Source organism: Homalodisca vitripennis, chromosome 2 (genome assembly GCF_021130785.1).
Source record: "Homalodisca vitripennis isolate AUS2020 chromosome 2, UT_GWSS_2.1, whole genome shotgun sequence".
In the NCBI taxonomy this organism is placed as follows: Eukaryota; Metazoa; Arthropoda; class Insecta; order Hemiptera; family Cicadellidae; genus Homalodisca; species Homalodisca vitripennis.
In genome coordinates, this window is record NC_060208.1 from 15,623,953 (window position 1) to 15,642,337 (window position 18,385).

General features: G+C 32.7%; 1 protein-coding gene across 8 annotated transcripts in view; it reads left to right on the forward strand.

The window, feature by feature from the left end:
- LOC124353586 (collagen alpha-2(IX) chain-like) overlaps window positions 1-18,385 on the forward strand; it is a 123,315-nt gene that overhangs the window by 81,926 nt on the left and 23,004 nt on the right. For 6 of the 8 annotated variants that reach the window (XM_046803492.1, XM_046803496.1, XM_046803494.1 and 3 more), the window contains 8 exons: window positions 3,103-3,202; window positions 8,072-8,130; window positions 9,384-9,500; window positions 11,017-11,031; window positions 12,698-12,859; window positions 13,327-13,435; window positions 15,241-15,329; window positions 16,959-16,988. In XM_046803492.1, coding sequence (XP_046659448.1) covers window positions 3,103-3,202; window positions 8,072-8,130; window positions 9,384-9,500; window positions 11,017-11,031; window positions 12,698-12,859; window positions 13,327-13,435; window positions 15,241-15,329; window positions 16,959-16,988 — 681 coding nt within the window. The remainder of the gene's footprint in view (window positions 1-3,102; window positions 3,203-8,071; window positions 8,131-9,383; window positions 9,501-11,016; window positions 11,032-12,697; window positions 12,860-13,326; window positions 13,436-15,240; window positions 15,330-16,958; window positions 16,989-18,385) is intronic. The other 2 variants (XM_046803497.1, XM_046803495.1) reach the window with 2 other exon arrangements.

The window sequence follows — 18,385 nt, forward strand, 5'->3', positions numbered from 1 at the left end:
ACGAACTGATGAAAACCCTACCAGGATTAAGTGCAACTAATATATTTTTATTATAATAGTAGCAGTTAACCCGCAGCTTAGCAAGAAGCTTCTAAATCGAAGTCTGTAGTCCTCTTTGCCATCATCGTTCAAAAAATTATAAGCATTTAGTTTTGAGATCTGTTTCTGATATCTTCCTCAGTTGGATACCTAACCTGATACTAACTTTAATCTAGGCAAAAATTAGCAAAGCAAACCAGATCGTTCTACACGCATAAATCAAGAATCATAACAACCATAATGTAATTCCATGCACACTACTTCTAAAACGTGCACTTACTATATAAAAAAACAATTAACTAAAGAATGCAGGTCACAACAGGTCTGCACTGAGCAACCAACCACTGAGAACTGACTTGACGGCAGTAGTAAATGGCGATGGTTGAGACGAAAATAAATTATGTCAAAAGCTGAAACGGGAGTGGGCGTTTCTTATTGTTGTTTCACTTTAGAAGAACCTCGTAAAACCATACAGTGACTCCGCATCGGTTTTTGTAAATCTCTAAACTCTATGATACTTTAGATTTCCTTGTTGATACATTTTCAGAATTGGTAACCAAAGAGGCAATCTAATTCGCCTGATGGTTGACTGGTTGATTGGTTTGATAATTAAATTTATGACATCTTAAATAATTTCCTTAGAATTAATGTGGTTCTTGATACATTACATTGGCTTCATTTCAATAATTCTTACGATGGTCTTCGGACCTTTGGGACATTTCTGTTTTCCCCTTTCTCATGTTTCGTTGATTGTTTTTTTCTAACCTATTTATTCCATAACTTTATTGTATACTGTAAACACAATTTTCAGAATCCTTATATAACGCTCTGCCAATTATGGGACAGTATATTAATTAGTAAAAAACTCACATGAAAAGTTCAACTTGACAATGTCATGTGACAAATGAAACTGTTCAATCTTTCAGTTGCCTCTGGTAGGTGGAAGTGCTGAGGCCTAAGAAGATGAGATGTGGGTATTTTATAAAGGCGCAATCATACATTTTTCAGAAACAAGCCTCGAGCACAAGGGAGAACACTCGGTAAATTATAGAACACTCACAGCGATGAGTTTACTCTCTTGTTTGCAGTAATCAGTGGGAACCTGTTAGAGTTCAAGTCTACTTTATAACGCACACTAGAAAGATCTTCAACGTCACGAAAATCACTTATATTTCTGGGCACGGGTTTTGCTGTCCTAAACGACCTACCAAACTTATCGATATCTTTAAAATTGCTGCTGTTATATGACAGATAAACATTCAAACAGTTTAAGGACTGTACTTCTCCTAATTTTCTTCCACCGTACAGTCAATATTATAATACTTTATAACAACTAGTATAAGGACGTCTTTGCGTTGTACACGAGATTTAATTTAAAACAATAGTTGGAATTTGGATATTTGACATAGTAAAATGTTACTAAAGGTATAACTCAACGTTTCGAGAATTGAAGTCTATGCTCTTCCTCACGTGTAAGAAACGCCTAATATATTATAAAGCTTATAAATTAAAAAACTTTGTAATGTACTCTCACTCAAAGGTATAATTAAGCAATTTGTATTTTATTTTATTTTTAAACATATATGAAACAAATTAAATAAAATTAGTTTAGTATTTCCACAATTTTGATATGGATACAGAGATTACAAACATGTCTGCAAAGAATTGATTTGTTAGCAAAGATATTAAAACATTTTAATTTCTGAATATAATTTTTATTTGAAATTAGCCTACATGGGCGAGCAGCGTAGGCTAGAGACGCTACCCATTACAGAAATTATTTTAGTTTGTTGTGGCGGGTAAGATACATACGCAAACAAAAGAGCAACAATAAAATTAACAATTTAAATTAAACTATCCGGCGCGAAAAATATATTCAGTATACATGAACTAATTATCAACTTGAAATCGAAGATGAATATACAGGTGGTGTTTGGTGGGGGGAGGTGTGAAATCAAGGACCAAGGTATCTAATATAACGTCGGGTAATGTTTAAAATCCTACTATTTTTCAAATTATCCCTTGTAAATGACAAACATTTTTAAAATTAATTTTGAATAAAGTCTAAAACATTCTAAGTAAATAATTTAATATTTACCGGCTTTACAAATCTAATATAACTTAATATTTAAAACTATTAAAAGGATTATAAAACTATGAATGAATGAAAATATGGGGACTTCTCAGTCCGAGGCAGGTCAGCCTTGCGATTCATTGTACTAAACCAATATGATTCTCAGATAAGGAGTCCTTATGTAGTTTCTTTCACGAGTTGGGAGGTTGCCCCCAGTGTGGTTGGTTTGACATCCTCTAGATATTGATCTCCCAGCAGTCTCCTCAAGGGTTTATTGAAAATATTGCTTTATGCTCATAAAATAAATTAAGGGTATCAGTATAAATTGGTTTATTTCAAATATCAGCAGCTTTATGTTACACGATCATGTTTCATAATTTGCTGTGTATATTTTACTCAGTGTCAACCTTCTGTAAATATTTATACATAATGTAAAAGGTTATATTTTGGCCATAATAAATTCTTTTAAAGATAAAATTACTAAAACGTAACAGGTCACTAGAGAATAAACTTTTTTTGGCAATGTATGGAAAAGTTCTATTATGTTTGGATCCATTTCAGTTTTTAAAGACATTTATATCTTATGTATCCTTTTACAAAGTTAAAATGAGACGTAGGCTACAATTATATGTATTTTTTAAGCTACCATACATATTTTTATATAATAATAATTACAGTAAGTATCGGTGCAGTGAAAGATAACAAAGAGTTGAATTCCATATTTCAATTTTAGTTAGGCTCTTTTCATTTCGCCCGTTTGTAAAACCGGAATAACTATACATCTAGTTATATTTTATCTAATACCTTTTAAAACTGTGTTTAAATTTTAAATCATATTTCTTTTGTAAATATTTGTAAATTTTTCTAGTTAGTTCCTATTTGAATTTACGGTACAATTTTGTTGAGTACAAGCTTTTGTAAAATCTGAAATATGTTTATGTGGATTCCATAAGACGAACTAAAACAGTTTAATTATGTTTTTGTTCCAGATTGATCAAGAAGAGAGTGGTGAAATATTCGGGCCTGGGGAGGATGATGGTAGCGGGAAAGTGGAGACTTACCCACCTGTGTTAACTCTTCCTGGAGGTGGTAAGCTCTTCTCATGGTTATGTAATTAATTAATTAATTTCATATACCTCGTACTCACATTACAAGACTTTTTATATAGACATTTAACTGAAAAATACTGTAACTGCTCTATAATCTTTGGAAATGTGTGTATTAAGAATAATCTTAAGGGATGAAAAATTAAATTATTTTTAATGTGGCCCACATATTGAAAAACATGTTTGGTGTATGTTTTGTGTTCAAACGAACCAACTGTGCATAATCCCCAGGGGAGTTTACTTCTGGCAGCTGAACCTACTCTGGGTACAGCAAAAGCCTGTCACTTAAAACTGGTCAACTTCATCGATTTCTAGGAACAGCACATTACTCCCATACGTATGTCGATATATCTTTGTTTGAAGGTTATTTTTGACGATGGAAGGATTTTGAAGGAAACAGGATTTTTCCGCACATTTGCCATCGTTCAGTGAAACAAGAAATCAGTAACACTACGTTTCGAGATCTGTAATCTGATCTTTTCTTCAGGTAAAGAACTAACCTAATACATAATTACAAACTAGGTTAAAATAAACAAATCTTACCAAAGGGTTGTGGCACGCCTAAGTCAGGAATCACAACTACCATGTTGTTTGTCAACTTAACTAACTCTAAAAACATGGACTTAATAAAAAACTATACACAACACCAATCATTAAAACTGAACTACGGAATACCGGTCACAATCTTCTGCATTCGTCTACTAACCACCTACGACTGACCAGAGGGCACTAGCCAATGGCAATCGTCACGGCAGACAAAAACAAGATTGCGGAAATGAAAAGGTAGGGGGATAGGAATGGACCCTTTCGTTATTATTGGTTCATGCGAGATGCACTACTTAAGTGCATGTTTTTTATTAAGTGCATGTTTTTAGAGTTAGTGAAGTTGACAAACAACATGGTAGTTGTGATTCCTGAATAAGGCGTGCCACAACGCTTTGGTAAGATTTGTTTATTTTAACCTAGTTCGTAATTATGTATTAAGTTAGTTCTTTACCTGAAGAAGAGATCATATTGCAGATCTCGAAACGTAGTGTTACTGATTTCTTGTTTCACTGAACGATGGCAAATGTCCGGAAAAATCTATATATCTGATTGCAATGGTTGTACGATAATTCAGTTTACTGTGGAGGATAACTGTTGGAGTGGGTGGAACCTCTAGGCTGATGCAAGCTTGAACATAGTCCCCAATCCACTTTAATTGTAGAGGCTGGACAGAGCTAGCTAGATTTTCTGTCAAGATGAAAACAAAGGCCGCCATACCTCCTAATGGGATTTCCACAGGAGGTGATCCCTACCCACAACCTTACTCATACTGAATGTCCTGTCTGACCGGAAGTTCAAAGGTATTAAGTACAATGAGGAATTTTACATTTTTTAAGTGAACAGAAAAAATATAAAAAAGATGTTGTGGCATAAAATACGGTTAAGAATGATGACCTAAAACTTGGATACATTTTCACTTATCATAAGCTCGATGACCATCTTTACAACATTTATTTTTTTTAGTTTTTCATTTATTTTGTGTTTAATATGTATTTATAAAATCCCTTTCAATGTTTCTATTTCATATTTAAGTGACTACTCTTATGATCCTAAATTTTTACCTCTTTTAATAAAAATCATTATAATTTTGAGCTCTTGGCCTGAAATTTTACTTTTCCTCCATAACGTTTGAATTGTTGATACGTCTCTACTGCATTGAAGTCATTAACTTATTTAATAATCATGTGATTTGGCATTTCCAAATGCATATTTCATTTTAGTCACTATTATGCCCATAACGTTTAAAGCAATCTTAACGATAATTAGTATTGAAGTTTTACAACTAATAGATTCATATGCATTAGGGCTTTTAGGCAATTGCATCATAGGGTCCGAAGGCCCAAGGATAATCCTTTTCTTACGCAATTAATATAGATGTCTTAAGGATTTTAGGGGTTTTAACCAATATTACTATTGAATTAACAATTATAGAAGAATTTAAATTTTTCTTCTGCCACTTGGAATGGAATGTCACGATATAAGTGGGTATGTTAAATGTAAATTGGTGTTGACCGTTGAAATAAAGAAATTTGTTACGAAGTATAGCTATACAGGAGTTTGAGGTCCAACTCCCTTTCGTAAGGAAAAATAATATTTACAGAATTCGATCAAGTACGATATATATCTGGGGAAATTTAAGGAGACTAAGAAAAAAGAGATCTGAAAACTTATCTTCCTCTAGTGGATATATAACTTAACACATAAGAAGCAAACAAATCACATAAAGCGCCGTTGTCAGCAACCACGGCCATTTAGTATGATTTGCTTCCTAACCTGGCTTGTTTTGTAACGTGATATTTCCTACTCATGATTTATATCAAGTTTCCTATTCTAAATGGTAGTCTTTGTCATTTTGAAACATTTTATGTTGCGATGGCATATTGGAAATACAATGGTGTTCGAAGTGAAAAATAAACTGAATTTACACTCAAATTTCACGTGAGCTACTCGTCTTTTACGTGCATGAGGATTGTACATTTTTTACGTAATATTTGTGTCTGGTTTATTATTGAACGCCGAAGAATTCGTAGTCAAGTCGGTGAAGAGTAGTTGAAATAATAAAATACATCCTCAACTGCTCCCGATTCTGTAGGGGAGAATAAAGTTGAATTAGTTGAAAAGAGCTGAAATTAAAATGACTAATGAAACAGAAGGTGCATTTAGTTCACCTCCTCATTGATTTTGACACACCTTGAAATTGAAAGTTTTATATAATTTGTCCTTTGCTGTTATATTAGTTTATTCTTCAACTCATGAAGCATTTAATATATGTAACACCTCGATTCAAGATCTGCATTTTGATCAATCTGATCTATTCTTCAGGTGAATAAATAATCTATCACATATTTAGAATCTAGTTAAAAATAAACAGAATATACAAGAACATTGTGACACGCTTAAGTCAGGATTGACGACCACCATGTTTCGTGTCAACTTCACTAACTCTAATACATGCACCTACGCGCAACCACCTAGGACTGATTAGAAGCCAATAGTAAATGGCAATCGTGATGGTAGAAATACGAGGGTGGCAAAAAATTGATGGAACGGGAGTAGGCCTCTATAATATTGGGTCATTCTAGATGAATTTTTCAAAACCATACCATGACTCCATATTGCTTTATTAAAAACTCTAATCTGTTTGATACTTTAGGGTTTATTGTTAGATTATTTTACAGAATTGGCAACCAGTGGCCTAAATTCAATTGATGGTTTTCTAATTGGATGGTTTGCCAAATTAATGCTTGCAGCCTCAATTAATTTCCTTATGAATAAATGAGGTTCCCAATGTAGTAAGTTAGCTTCATCCCAATGCATACGATAGTCTTTGGTCTTTAGTCAAAATCATACGATTTTATGTTACAACCTTTCTAGTGTTTTCTTTATATTCTTTTATCCTTACGTTTAATGGTCCTTTTGCCTCGCCTATTGTCGGCAAATGCAGGTCTATTGTGACCCGTATTCTGTAGTTTTATTAATTAATGACGTGTTTTTGTATTAAGTGCGTGTTTTAGAGTTATGAAGTTGACACACAACATGGTGGTTGTGATTTCTGATTTATGCATGTCACAACGCTCGGTTTTGATTCGTTTATTGTAACCTAAACTGTGTAGAGTAAGTTATTCACTTGAAGAAGAGATCAGATAGCATATCTCGAAACTTAGTGTTACTGATTGCTTGTATCTCTGAACGATGGCAAATGTCCGGACAAATCTTGTTTCTTTCACCATCATCCATCGTCAAAACAAACTTCAAAAAAGAATTTAAAATCTGAATAGTGGCTCTCATTTGTAGTAGTGTTGTCTGGAAAATACTCAAGGATAACAGTACTTTAAGTACTCTCTTCAGAAGTGTTGGGTATTAAAGATTTCACTTGTTATTTATTATATATCAGGTAATTACTACATAGTTTCTGAATCAATAAACTGTCAATACATTATTCTTATTATTAAGAAATGTGTTGTATTAAAGCGATTACGAGACAATTTATCAAGCAATTAAAATACAAATTCTCCTATACTTAGATTTAAGTATTACGTACATTATTAGGATCATCTGTAGGAATTGAAACTCAATTCAATCAGTGAGTGGGGGTCATACTGAGGTCAAACTATTAAACACGCACTTTATAGCAAGGATTTGAGATATCGTCTTCACATCATATCCATTCCCGATATCTAAGTTAGTATATAGAGTCGGAAATTGCATACGACAAACCTTAAAGAAAGAATCGAAGCCATTCTATTTTAATTTATGTAGTATGTAGAGAAATATACACCGACGAGAAAAATTTCATTGAGAAAGAAACAGGATGTTTTCAGAAAATGTGCCATATTTAAGTGTTAAAAGAAACTACAAAGTCTTTCGAGATGTGTAAGCTGATCTATTCTTCAGGTTCATTTGTATCTCTTCCTTTAGAGATTCTCTATTGCATTGAATGGGAATAATCTGGAAGAGAATTCAAGAATCATAGAAAAGGAATTGAAACTCGATTGAAAATTACACGAAGCAGTATTACTTGTATAGTCAGATATCGCCAATTAGATATTCTATTTCTTGTACGAGACACCAATATCCGATCTCTGTTTTGTCTCCCTTCCCTAGACCAAGAAATTCGTTCATAACCGTAATATCAGTACTATTATAACATCAAAGGTTAATAAATGTAATGTTGTTATAAAGCAATAACTGTCGTAACACGGTTAGAAAGGTTCACAACTACATAGTACTGTTATATTTTTATAGCTGTATTAACTGTAAAGCTATTAAACTTTCAAGAATAATATGTTTATATTATGTTTTCCAGATTACGGTTTAGACGCGGGCAGAAGCTTAAGAGGAGAGAAGGGAGAACGAGGACCTAGAGTAAGTGTGTTTAATTCATTAATTGTTAGCTCTTATAGTGTGTAAACTAATGGTAAAGTCGTATTTTGGTGTCAATAAACAGTACAAAAGATGTAATCGATGTGTTTGTAAGATCTTGGTAAGTATGCAGACACCTTCGTATACAAAACTGCGGACCTACTCTTAGAATCTTATAGATAAAAATTTATCAGTTTTTCAGATTCAAGAAAGAAACTTATAGTTCTAAATTTGTCTGGAGAAATAATGTCTTCATAAAAAAAGAAGAGGCTGATCCCCTTTTAGGCCTTATTCTGCCTGTCCTCGTAGGTGTGTGCGAGGATCTTATGAAACAGAATAAGGGAGAGAGTCGATACAGTACAAGGTCGATGGTACTGATAAAAAGTGTTTCGGTCACATGCAGGATTTGAACCTGCGCTCTCTGTAAACCAAAGTCCAAATTCTTATACCGCTCACCATCGGCACTCCCCTCATTCCTTCAAAAATCTATAGACAAGTTAAGAATACAGTACACATACACAGGATATGCCTACATTAACAGCAAGGAAGCAATGCACCCTCAGGGTACTATTCATGACTTGCTCTAACAACGAGTCTAAACTATAGTCAGCATATTGTTGAAAGAGTGAATTTTCTCTCTAAACTGTAATAGTAAGATTAATTATAAACAGCTATGTGTAACTTTAAAGTATATGCATAGTTTTATAGATAAATTACATAATTTTAAAGAAATAAATTTGAGTGTTGTTTCTGCGTTAAATAAATGAAAATAATGTAAAAATCAATTTCTTTTGTTTGAAACACATTATTCACACATGATTATAACAAGGATAACAGGATTTAGTACATCTGAAGTAGTTATATATGTTATGAAATGTAACGCGACGTTCGATGATTGGAACCTATACTCTCCAGGCGGACCATCTGATGTATACATTTGTTTAAGACCTGAAAAAGGAAATGGATTACGATCTTCCCATAGGAACGCTGTGTTACATTTTCGTAAGGTGTATCGATTGTCAAATGTCCGGAAGCCTAGCATCCTTTAAAAAATCAACTTTGGAAAAGCTTTTGACTAAATAGCTGTTAATTTCTTATTGTCTCAGAAAATAGATTTCCCCCTTTTTCATTTTAATTATGAAAGCATAACGTGTGACATAAATTTGCGTATTATAACTAAGGTTTCAGCTATAATGTGCCACGTTTACGCACCCTGTTATTATTTTGGAGGTATTTCAGAGTTTTTAATGTTGTAGGGACCCCCAGGAGAGTCAATAAGAGGTCCTCCAGGACCTCCTGGACCCCCGGGACCACCGTTTTCTGGAGGAAGATCTGCTTTTGGTGGAGACTTCAGTGGATCAGGAGATGATGGGGTAAGATTATAGGTTTTATGTAACCTGAAATGCATTTTATGACTGTTATTCGGACAGACTTAGGGCACACTTATTATATGGTAATATAATGAGAGTAGGCAGCTTTATTTGCGTAATTATAAACATTTTTATTATTTCTTACATAGGTAATTAACATGTGGTCAAACTTGTAGGTGAGAAATGTTATTTTATGGAAATCAAGATCCACATACAACTATTTTCTACACAATTTTACTACTCCAAGACGGGTTATAAACGTTCTATGAAGCTTTTTAAAAGGAAGATGTTATGGGAAATAGTCAAAACCGGTTTTTTGTACAATACTACTGCACAGCTAAAAACTAATTTCTGAACCCTTTTCTATTGTCCTGTTCTTTTATAAATGGAACAAATTTAAACCAACAACAGTTTATGACTCAAAACGTTGAAGCTTTTGAGTTAAAATAAATCCATTACAAGTAAATAACATCCAATACAAGCTTTAGGAATCCACGAAATTAAAGTTTGTACAGACAATATAAGGTTACCTACAACTATTCTTTTAGAACAAAAATAGTTCAACCGCAGTTTTTTATATTTAACTAAAAATATGCTTATTTGCTGAGAAAAACTAAGATAAATATCTGATGATTTCGTGAGTTTTAATCGGAACTGGGTTAATTAAGTATTGTTCGAAAACAATGGGAAGGAATTCATGTTTTCAGGAATTTCGAAGGTAAAGGGGTGTAATTCTCCTCTGATAAAAACGTTTTCTGTGCCAAAATGGTCTTCTATGCCAAAAGTGCTCTGGATATATCAAAGCGTATGAATTTGTGCCAAAAGCATTTCTGTACATTCCGTGGAACAATCTTTAATTAAAAGCAGTTCACGTAGACTTTTAGATGAAAAATTAAAGGGCGAATAGTGTAGACATAATTATATAATTTTCATATCAGCTGGTTTAGTTGACTAACCTAAAAATGACGGTTTGCCAAGGAGGTTAAGGTCTATAGTCCGAATATATCCTATAAAAAAATTGCCTGGATAATTAGGTGGCAAAACTGCGAGCCTTCAAAACATTTATATAATTTTTCTTTAAAATGACATTAGTTGAAGAGATTACAATCTGTTAATTTATAAAGAGGCAAAAGGTTACTGTTGAACCTGAGGAAGTGAATAAACGTTAAATTTTGTCTGCATGAATAGCAAATAACATACGTAAACAAAGAAAAGGATTGTTATCTCGTCATTTCGTATAGGCCATGTTATACGAATGTACTTTTTAACACAAAACATAATACATAAGGTGTACACATGTTCGCATGTTAGCATAAACATGTGTATTAAACGTAAAGTACTTCCTTTAAAACATGTTTTGTATTTATAATTGACTATCTTTCTAATTTTACTGACTATATTGAAAGATTTAGTCGGAAAACGAAGAAATGTACGCTTTTGTTGTCAATGAGGGTTGAGAACTAAAAATAACATATGTTTAATACTTACTAACTTTGTGAACCGTTTTCCATGCTAACAGGGATTTGGGTCTAACGTAAGTCATTGTCAATTCATGGTTTATTAAGTCATATTAGGTCTATTTTATATTTCAGTGTTCTTTAAAATCTCAAATTAAATTAAAAAAAAAAAAAAACTCCTAGGTCAGGTTTTGCACTAATGTGAAAGAGTTTTAGTCTGAAGCATATTCTTAGAAAAAATCAAATAATATTCGCTTCCAAGAAGTAAATGAGAAAATACGAAAAGAAACAGAAAATTGAATTAGGTGGCAAAACAGTATCGAGACTCAAGTGGAATGGAAATAGTTTGTTTGTTCTCCGATACAACACCTTGCAGTTTTTGCTTATGATAATTCTAGTATAGTATTTATTTTACATATCTATAGCACTGGTCATGCAATATAAATGTGCTGCAGTAGTTATGGTATGATATTTTACCTACAAGTAACATGCAATATTATTTCAATGTACATAGTATCGTTTGCATTTTACATTGTTACAAGCTCGTACTTACTTGCACATAAACTTCAACCTCTTATACGCAATAATAGGTAACAAGGCAACGTCTTTAAAAATGTAGCGAGGAGCCTTAATGAGTTGTATATATCAATGAGGCAAGTGTATGGTGACTATTGTTACATAAAATGGTATATAATGTATTTAACCTTTTACTGTAAAATTATGATGTATTCATAAAATATAAATAGATCTATTAGAGAAATTTCAAATTGAAGATGTATTATTGGTTTAGACATCATTAACTTGTGCATCACTGAGTGAAGGTTGGCTTGCTGTTACACTATAAACACTTTAAAATATTTAAAAACCTCATTATATTGAAACCTTAAAATACAAAAGTCGTACAAAGCTTATAAATTTGTTTGTAAAAATGTAGAAATAATATATTTATTACCAGTAAAACGTTTTCTTTCAAACATATTGTCTCTTAATCCTCCAATGTGACTGGAACATTTGTTATTCAAAAACTCACGAAATGGTTACAAAATGAAAGAATATATTGTATATACTCGTGTAAACAATTTTTGTATTGAAAATAAACTGGTAATCCTAAGTGTACTTATTGTTTTTCTCTATGATACATAAGAATTTAAGTATTAAATTACGTGCAAAATATACAAAAAAAGTCGGTGAAGATTTTGAACGGCTGCCACTTCCAAAAATTTGTTAGAACCTAATTTGCAAATCTTAAGATTTATAAAAAAAGAACGAATAAAAGTATTTTAAATTACAAAAAGGTTTATATGATAAGGTTTATTAAAACTTATCAGTTCTGATTTACGTTGGGATAAAAATATTCCACGAGTGTGAATGCTCCCACCCATTCATCCAGATAGATGGCGAGAAGAGATAATAATTGCTCGTATAGACAACCAACGCACATTCGTACTTATTGGCTACTAGCACACAGCAAAAAAGTCGCAGTGAGCTAACCTCACATTCTCGCCCAGACATAGAGCGGCAGAAAGTTTTGACGCTTCATATACAATAAAAGCACACAGTTCTGCGAAGTATAAAACCACCTCGTCGTATATCTGTATAAAGTTTCTACGTTGATCGATAAATTAGCTCCCGATTGGGGTGTCTGACAATAACTACTTGGGTTTGTCATTGTCCTGGAAAGCTAATTATATAGATTTTCAACTTTCAGATTTTTTCAATGATGATAAACGTATTGTTGTTCAGATGTTCGGCATCGGTGACGGGTTGACGGGTCCCCCTGGACCTCCAGGGATCTGCTCCTGTAACCTGACCCAGATGCTCAACACTTTCAGTCACCCGGATATCATCCCCGGACCCCCGGGAGTTCCTGGAATCGACGGCAAGGCAGGCCCCCCTGGAGTGCCGGTAACACATAACTATAATTTACCTAGTGATATATGTATAGTTAACATGATCAGAAAATCGTATAATAAATATTAAATCCTCAAAAATACACTTGTATTTTATTATATGTTTGGGAGTAATTCTATTTCCATTGTGTATTTATTGTACACCAATCGAAATTAACAGCAACAAAACCGAATTATTGCACTTAAATATGGAACTAAAAGTGAGTGGTATGTAACTAAATAATAAATAATTGGTATAGTATTAATTGAATAAACAATATTCCAATCCTTACCTAAGGTTTTAAAGTCTTAAATTCTTAATGACTGTGATAATTTTCAATAATCATAATGATCATCAATAATCATTAATGAAGATAATCTTAATGACTATGATGTATTTTCATAAAGCTTTATCATAATTTAGCACTTTAAGGAGAACATTTCTATTCATTTAATAAATATTTTACTTTTTAATTAATTTAGGGAATCCCTGGATCAACAGGAGAGAGGGGAGCTCCTGGACCTGTTGGCGAGAAAGGGGATAGGGGGGATGTGGGGCCCAGGGGTCCTGAGGGAATTCAAGGAACGAAAGGTAAGGAAAATACGTCAGTGACGTAATCTGTGATATTGTTAACTAAGCATTAGTTAGAGTTTATACAGGGTGTACATAAAGTCCTGCACGGGTATAATATTTTCTGAACGATAACAGATAAAGAAACAAGATTTGGTACATCAATACTACACCTAAAAATCTACTTTTTGAAGGAACTATCAGTTTTCTGTAATATCATGGGGACGTCCCGCAAGGAGTCAGAAGGAAATCTTAAATAGGAGCATAGGTCAATATGGACATCATTTTAAAGGGCTTATCTAGCAGAGTTTAATGCCGCAAACCGCACTCAAAAAGATTGATCCAGTACAAAATGGCGGCTGTTCAAAGATTTTACTTGGTTACATTTTATTAGTAGCCATAACCCCAGTAAAGCAAAACTGCAACCAAACGAATACTGCAGCTAACTACTACATTATGCTTGTCAGTTGTACAGAAGTGAATTATGACATTAGTTATCCTCAAGGGTTACAAATTTGGTCCTAATATATTGATAACGGGGAAAACCTGATAACAGTAACAATTAGAAATCTCAGCGAACTATGACGATCGGAAACACTTCCTGTTTTCATAAAGTGTTGAACAGTTCTCCCTACAGTTGTTCTAGAAATTGGCTGCCTCTCGTGAAAGTAGTCATTAAATAAATAGCATGCTTCCTCGTGTGATCGTCTGTTATTTCCCCAACCATCATAAGAAGTGTTATACGTTCACGTTCGTCAAGCGACATAGTGTAGTTGAAGAACTAAAAGCAATACGACAAACTCTTTTGTACTAAAGCGCACTGATAACATGGATGGACAGCACTACTAAAACAAGAAAACTAGAATAGCCTACTATGAATAGACTGGCTAATAGGAAAGTCCTAACTGCGACCCAAAGATAAGAGATTTCTAATTGTTACTGTTATCAGGTTTCCCCGTTATCAATATATTAGGACCAAATTTGTAACCCTTGAGGATAACTAATGTCATAATTCACTTCTGTACAACTGACAAGCATAATGTAGTAGTTAGCTGCAGTATTCGTTTGGTTGCAGTTTTGCTTTACTGGGGTTATGGCTACTAATAAAATGTAACCAAGTAAAATCTTTGAACAGCCGCCATTTTGTACTGGATCAATCTTTTTGAGTGCGGTTTGCGGCATTAAACTCTGCTAGATAAGCCCTTTAAAATGATGTCCATATTGACCTATGCTCCTATTTAAGATTTCCTTCTGACTCCTTGCGGGACGTCCCCATGATATTACAGAAAACTGATAGTTCCTTCAAAAGTAGATTTTTAGGTGTAGTATTGATGTAACAAATCTTGTTTCTTTATCTGTTATCGTTCAGAAAATATTATACCCGTGCAGGACTTTATGTACACCCTGTATAAACAAACAATATGGACAGGAGTTCATTAAATTTCCAGTTACATAAACAGTGCAGAAAAATATTTTCAGTACTAAAAAACAGTAATTAAATTAAAATATTTTGACGTGGAAGACAAATAAATACAAAATAAACTGTGTGCTTTTAGCATAAGACATTGTTTTTCCAAAAATTATATTGTATACTCTGTAACGGTTCTAACAACATAAATATATTCTATCTCAGTTTCTGTGTCTCAGACAAAGAAGCAATTGCTTTATTTACCTTTCAAATACCATTTATCCATTGATTAATTTAAGTTGGCCTAATTATCTGTAAATAAGACTTTATAATAATTATAACTGGTTACTAATAGTAACACCTTTATGCATTTATGAATCAATAATTAGTTATACTTATTTGATGTTGTGATTTAAAGGAGAACCAGGGCTCCCCGGCTTTCCTGGAACTCCTGGCACTCCCGGTCCCCCGGGCCCTCCAGGACCTTCAGAGTTCTCCAACCTAGATGTGAGTGAACATGGTTTTTTGCAGACCTTTTGGTTAAAACTGTTAAAATATCATAGTTTACAATAGCATAACCTACCTTAGTACTGACCGACACAATATCTTCGCTTTCTCTGACCAAGTGCACATTACATATAGTACCTCGTATGCAGAATTAAAAATACATTTCAAAACCATTACTTGAATCTTTCGTTAACAATTTACTTTTTATAACCATATATATGCATGCAATACACAAATACTTTACTTAAATTTACCCTGTAATATTTTACCAATGTAGTCTATTTTCTCATTTCCTATGTTAATAACCTACTATTTGTGATTATAATTTAACCTTAACGTTCTTCCTAATTACTAAACCTATTAAGGTTTATACTAATATATGAGTTCCGGTACAATCATATGCCTTTTTGTATTTCTGACAAGTGTATTACTATATTTAAAATAATTTTTACCTATCATTTTACCTTTTAAACCAAATAACGAATTGTATAACACTTCAGTATTGTGACAGCGTTTTATCGGTACAATTTATAAATCTGAGGTCTATTGCATATCATGTTATGCAGTTTTTTTATGGATTTACAAATTTGCAGTTTGATCAATTTAGCATCTTACTTTCCTTCTTGTTTTCTAAAATTTTTAACATTCTCCGTGTAAAGTGTGTAATTATTACACAGTGTGTTAATTATTTTTATTTGTGTAAATTCGTCTTTATCATTCAAATCTGTAGTTATAACTTTTATTAATTTGTCCTGTAATCCTTTTACTGCTAAATTCCAAGCTTAGGCTTCAGAAATTTCAATGTTTTCTGGAATAGAATGTTAACTTAGTAATTGAGACGTTTTACATCGTAATGAATCCAGTTTTCCTAAATAGGACAACGTTACGGCTACGTACCTCTAGCTGTGTGCCAATGTGTAAATGTTTTGTAGCAAAGTTGTGAATGTAGTAACATTCCCCTGAGTACAGGGAAAACATTCTGAAGACATGGTCTAGTCACATTGACTTGATCTTAAAAAAATTATGAAGAGCCAAAGTCCCTATGGTTTTTGGTAAATTATTTTTTTCACAAATTTTATTCCACTCAGAATAGTTGTAACATCAAATTATTAACGTTTCAAAAATCCATGATGCGTGGCTGGAATGATTACATAGAGTCAAAAGAAAAATGTGGAATAAAGGTAAGTAGGCTTTTAAAATCCTCCAAGGGTTGTTCAATATTTAATTTTAATACAGTTAGCATTTCTAACTATTCTAATTTGTATGGGTAAATGTTCTTTTAAACTGCAACAATTGATTGTATATATAAAGTTAACGTTCAAGAATGTTTGAGGGAAAATAAAATCATTATATTTTTTCTTGTTATTAACCAATGTTCTCAGTTACTCTACCGTCGTCTTCTAGTCAAACTGTGGTTGTGTTTTATTCCTCTTCTCCTAGAAGCAGGGGACAACATTACAACTACTAAACATATATCATTTAGTTACGTATTCATTCCAGACAATATGTATTTGTACCCAATTAGTGATAAATAACAATTGCATACTGTTATATTGAACAGTTGGTATTGTTCGTAGTTTTAAGTACTATTTTGGTAACAATTTGTAATTTTATTCCACGCAATCTCAGCCGAGCTGGAAGCCCCGATCGATGTTCAAGGTAATCAGTAAATGTTAGAAGTAAAAAATAAACAACCTAAAATTACAATACAGACATATAATATTATGCATTACAGTAAAGTTCGAATACAAATATACCAACAACATTTATTTTTAATCCTCTGTTGTAGGAAATATAAACTTCTTGCAGTGTTGTTCTTGTTTTGTAACCAAATTTTAAATTAATTCGGCTCTACAATAATTTTACACATCAAAAATTTTCAAAGCGATTAGGTTAGATATTTATATTGGTTTGTACTTTTTATATCGCCTTTCTTTTATCAAGTCTTAGCGTTTATTAAACTTTGTTCAGTATTTATAAAACTAAGGACCATCCAGCTACACTTTTTTACCTTTTGCAGTATTCATACAGATAATCATACGTTACTACCCACATTATTTAACCTTAAAATGCAAGGCAGCTATGTTAGTATCATTACCACCAAACTAACCAAATTTTGTCTAGGTGACTTTAAATTACAAATTTAAAAAATATAGGTATATGATGAATAGTTTTGTGAAAATTAGAACATGTAGATATAAAAATATTTAAGATACTGAAGGCAGTGTATACTGTACTTAGACTTATACGTGCTTCACACACAATAACGTCTGTCCACAATGCAAGTGAGGTACAGATATTCTGTAGGTGTTTGCGACCAGGATGACCACATGCACATCGTGGTGCGGGCAGTTAAGCCACATGACAGCTGTGTTGTGGGTCGGTCCTGTAATTGGGTGTAATATGTACTCAACACGACGTGCTGGCTTTGAAACCCAAAAGTAAACACTACGGATAGTTACGTAAAAAACAACATTTCTGAATTTGTTGTTTAAAAAGTAAAAGAAGAATTCGAAGTTTTCAATTTGTACAGATTTGTTAACAGACTGTAATACATCGATAGTAAAAATATACCGATCATTCAATATCCATTAATTTTATTTTATAAATTTATTCAAAACCGTACATAATATAAAGGAAAACAATGCAATACATACGTTCCACCAAGGTTACGCTTAGGACCATTTAACTATTTCACTTGCTTTGAGATCCGCAAATGGTAACACTAGGCCTAGCCGTTGGATCGTGCTGTGGACTCTGTGATTTATCTTGTCTGTGATATAAGTTTAGTTTCATTACTTGTTCTACTATGGGTGCTATAGAGGTGGCGTATATTTTCAAACTAAAAGAAGCTTATAACATAAGAATACAATAGTTTAAATTAAAAATAAATTTTATATACTTTGGATTTTTAACTTTGGGTTAATTACTATAGGCATAAACCTAAATATTTGTTTTTAATGTCAGCAGTTGTATAATCATGTATTATTATTTTAGAGAATAAAATTGTATAATAATATATTTAATTATTTATTTATTTCTACAATAAAACAATC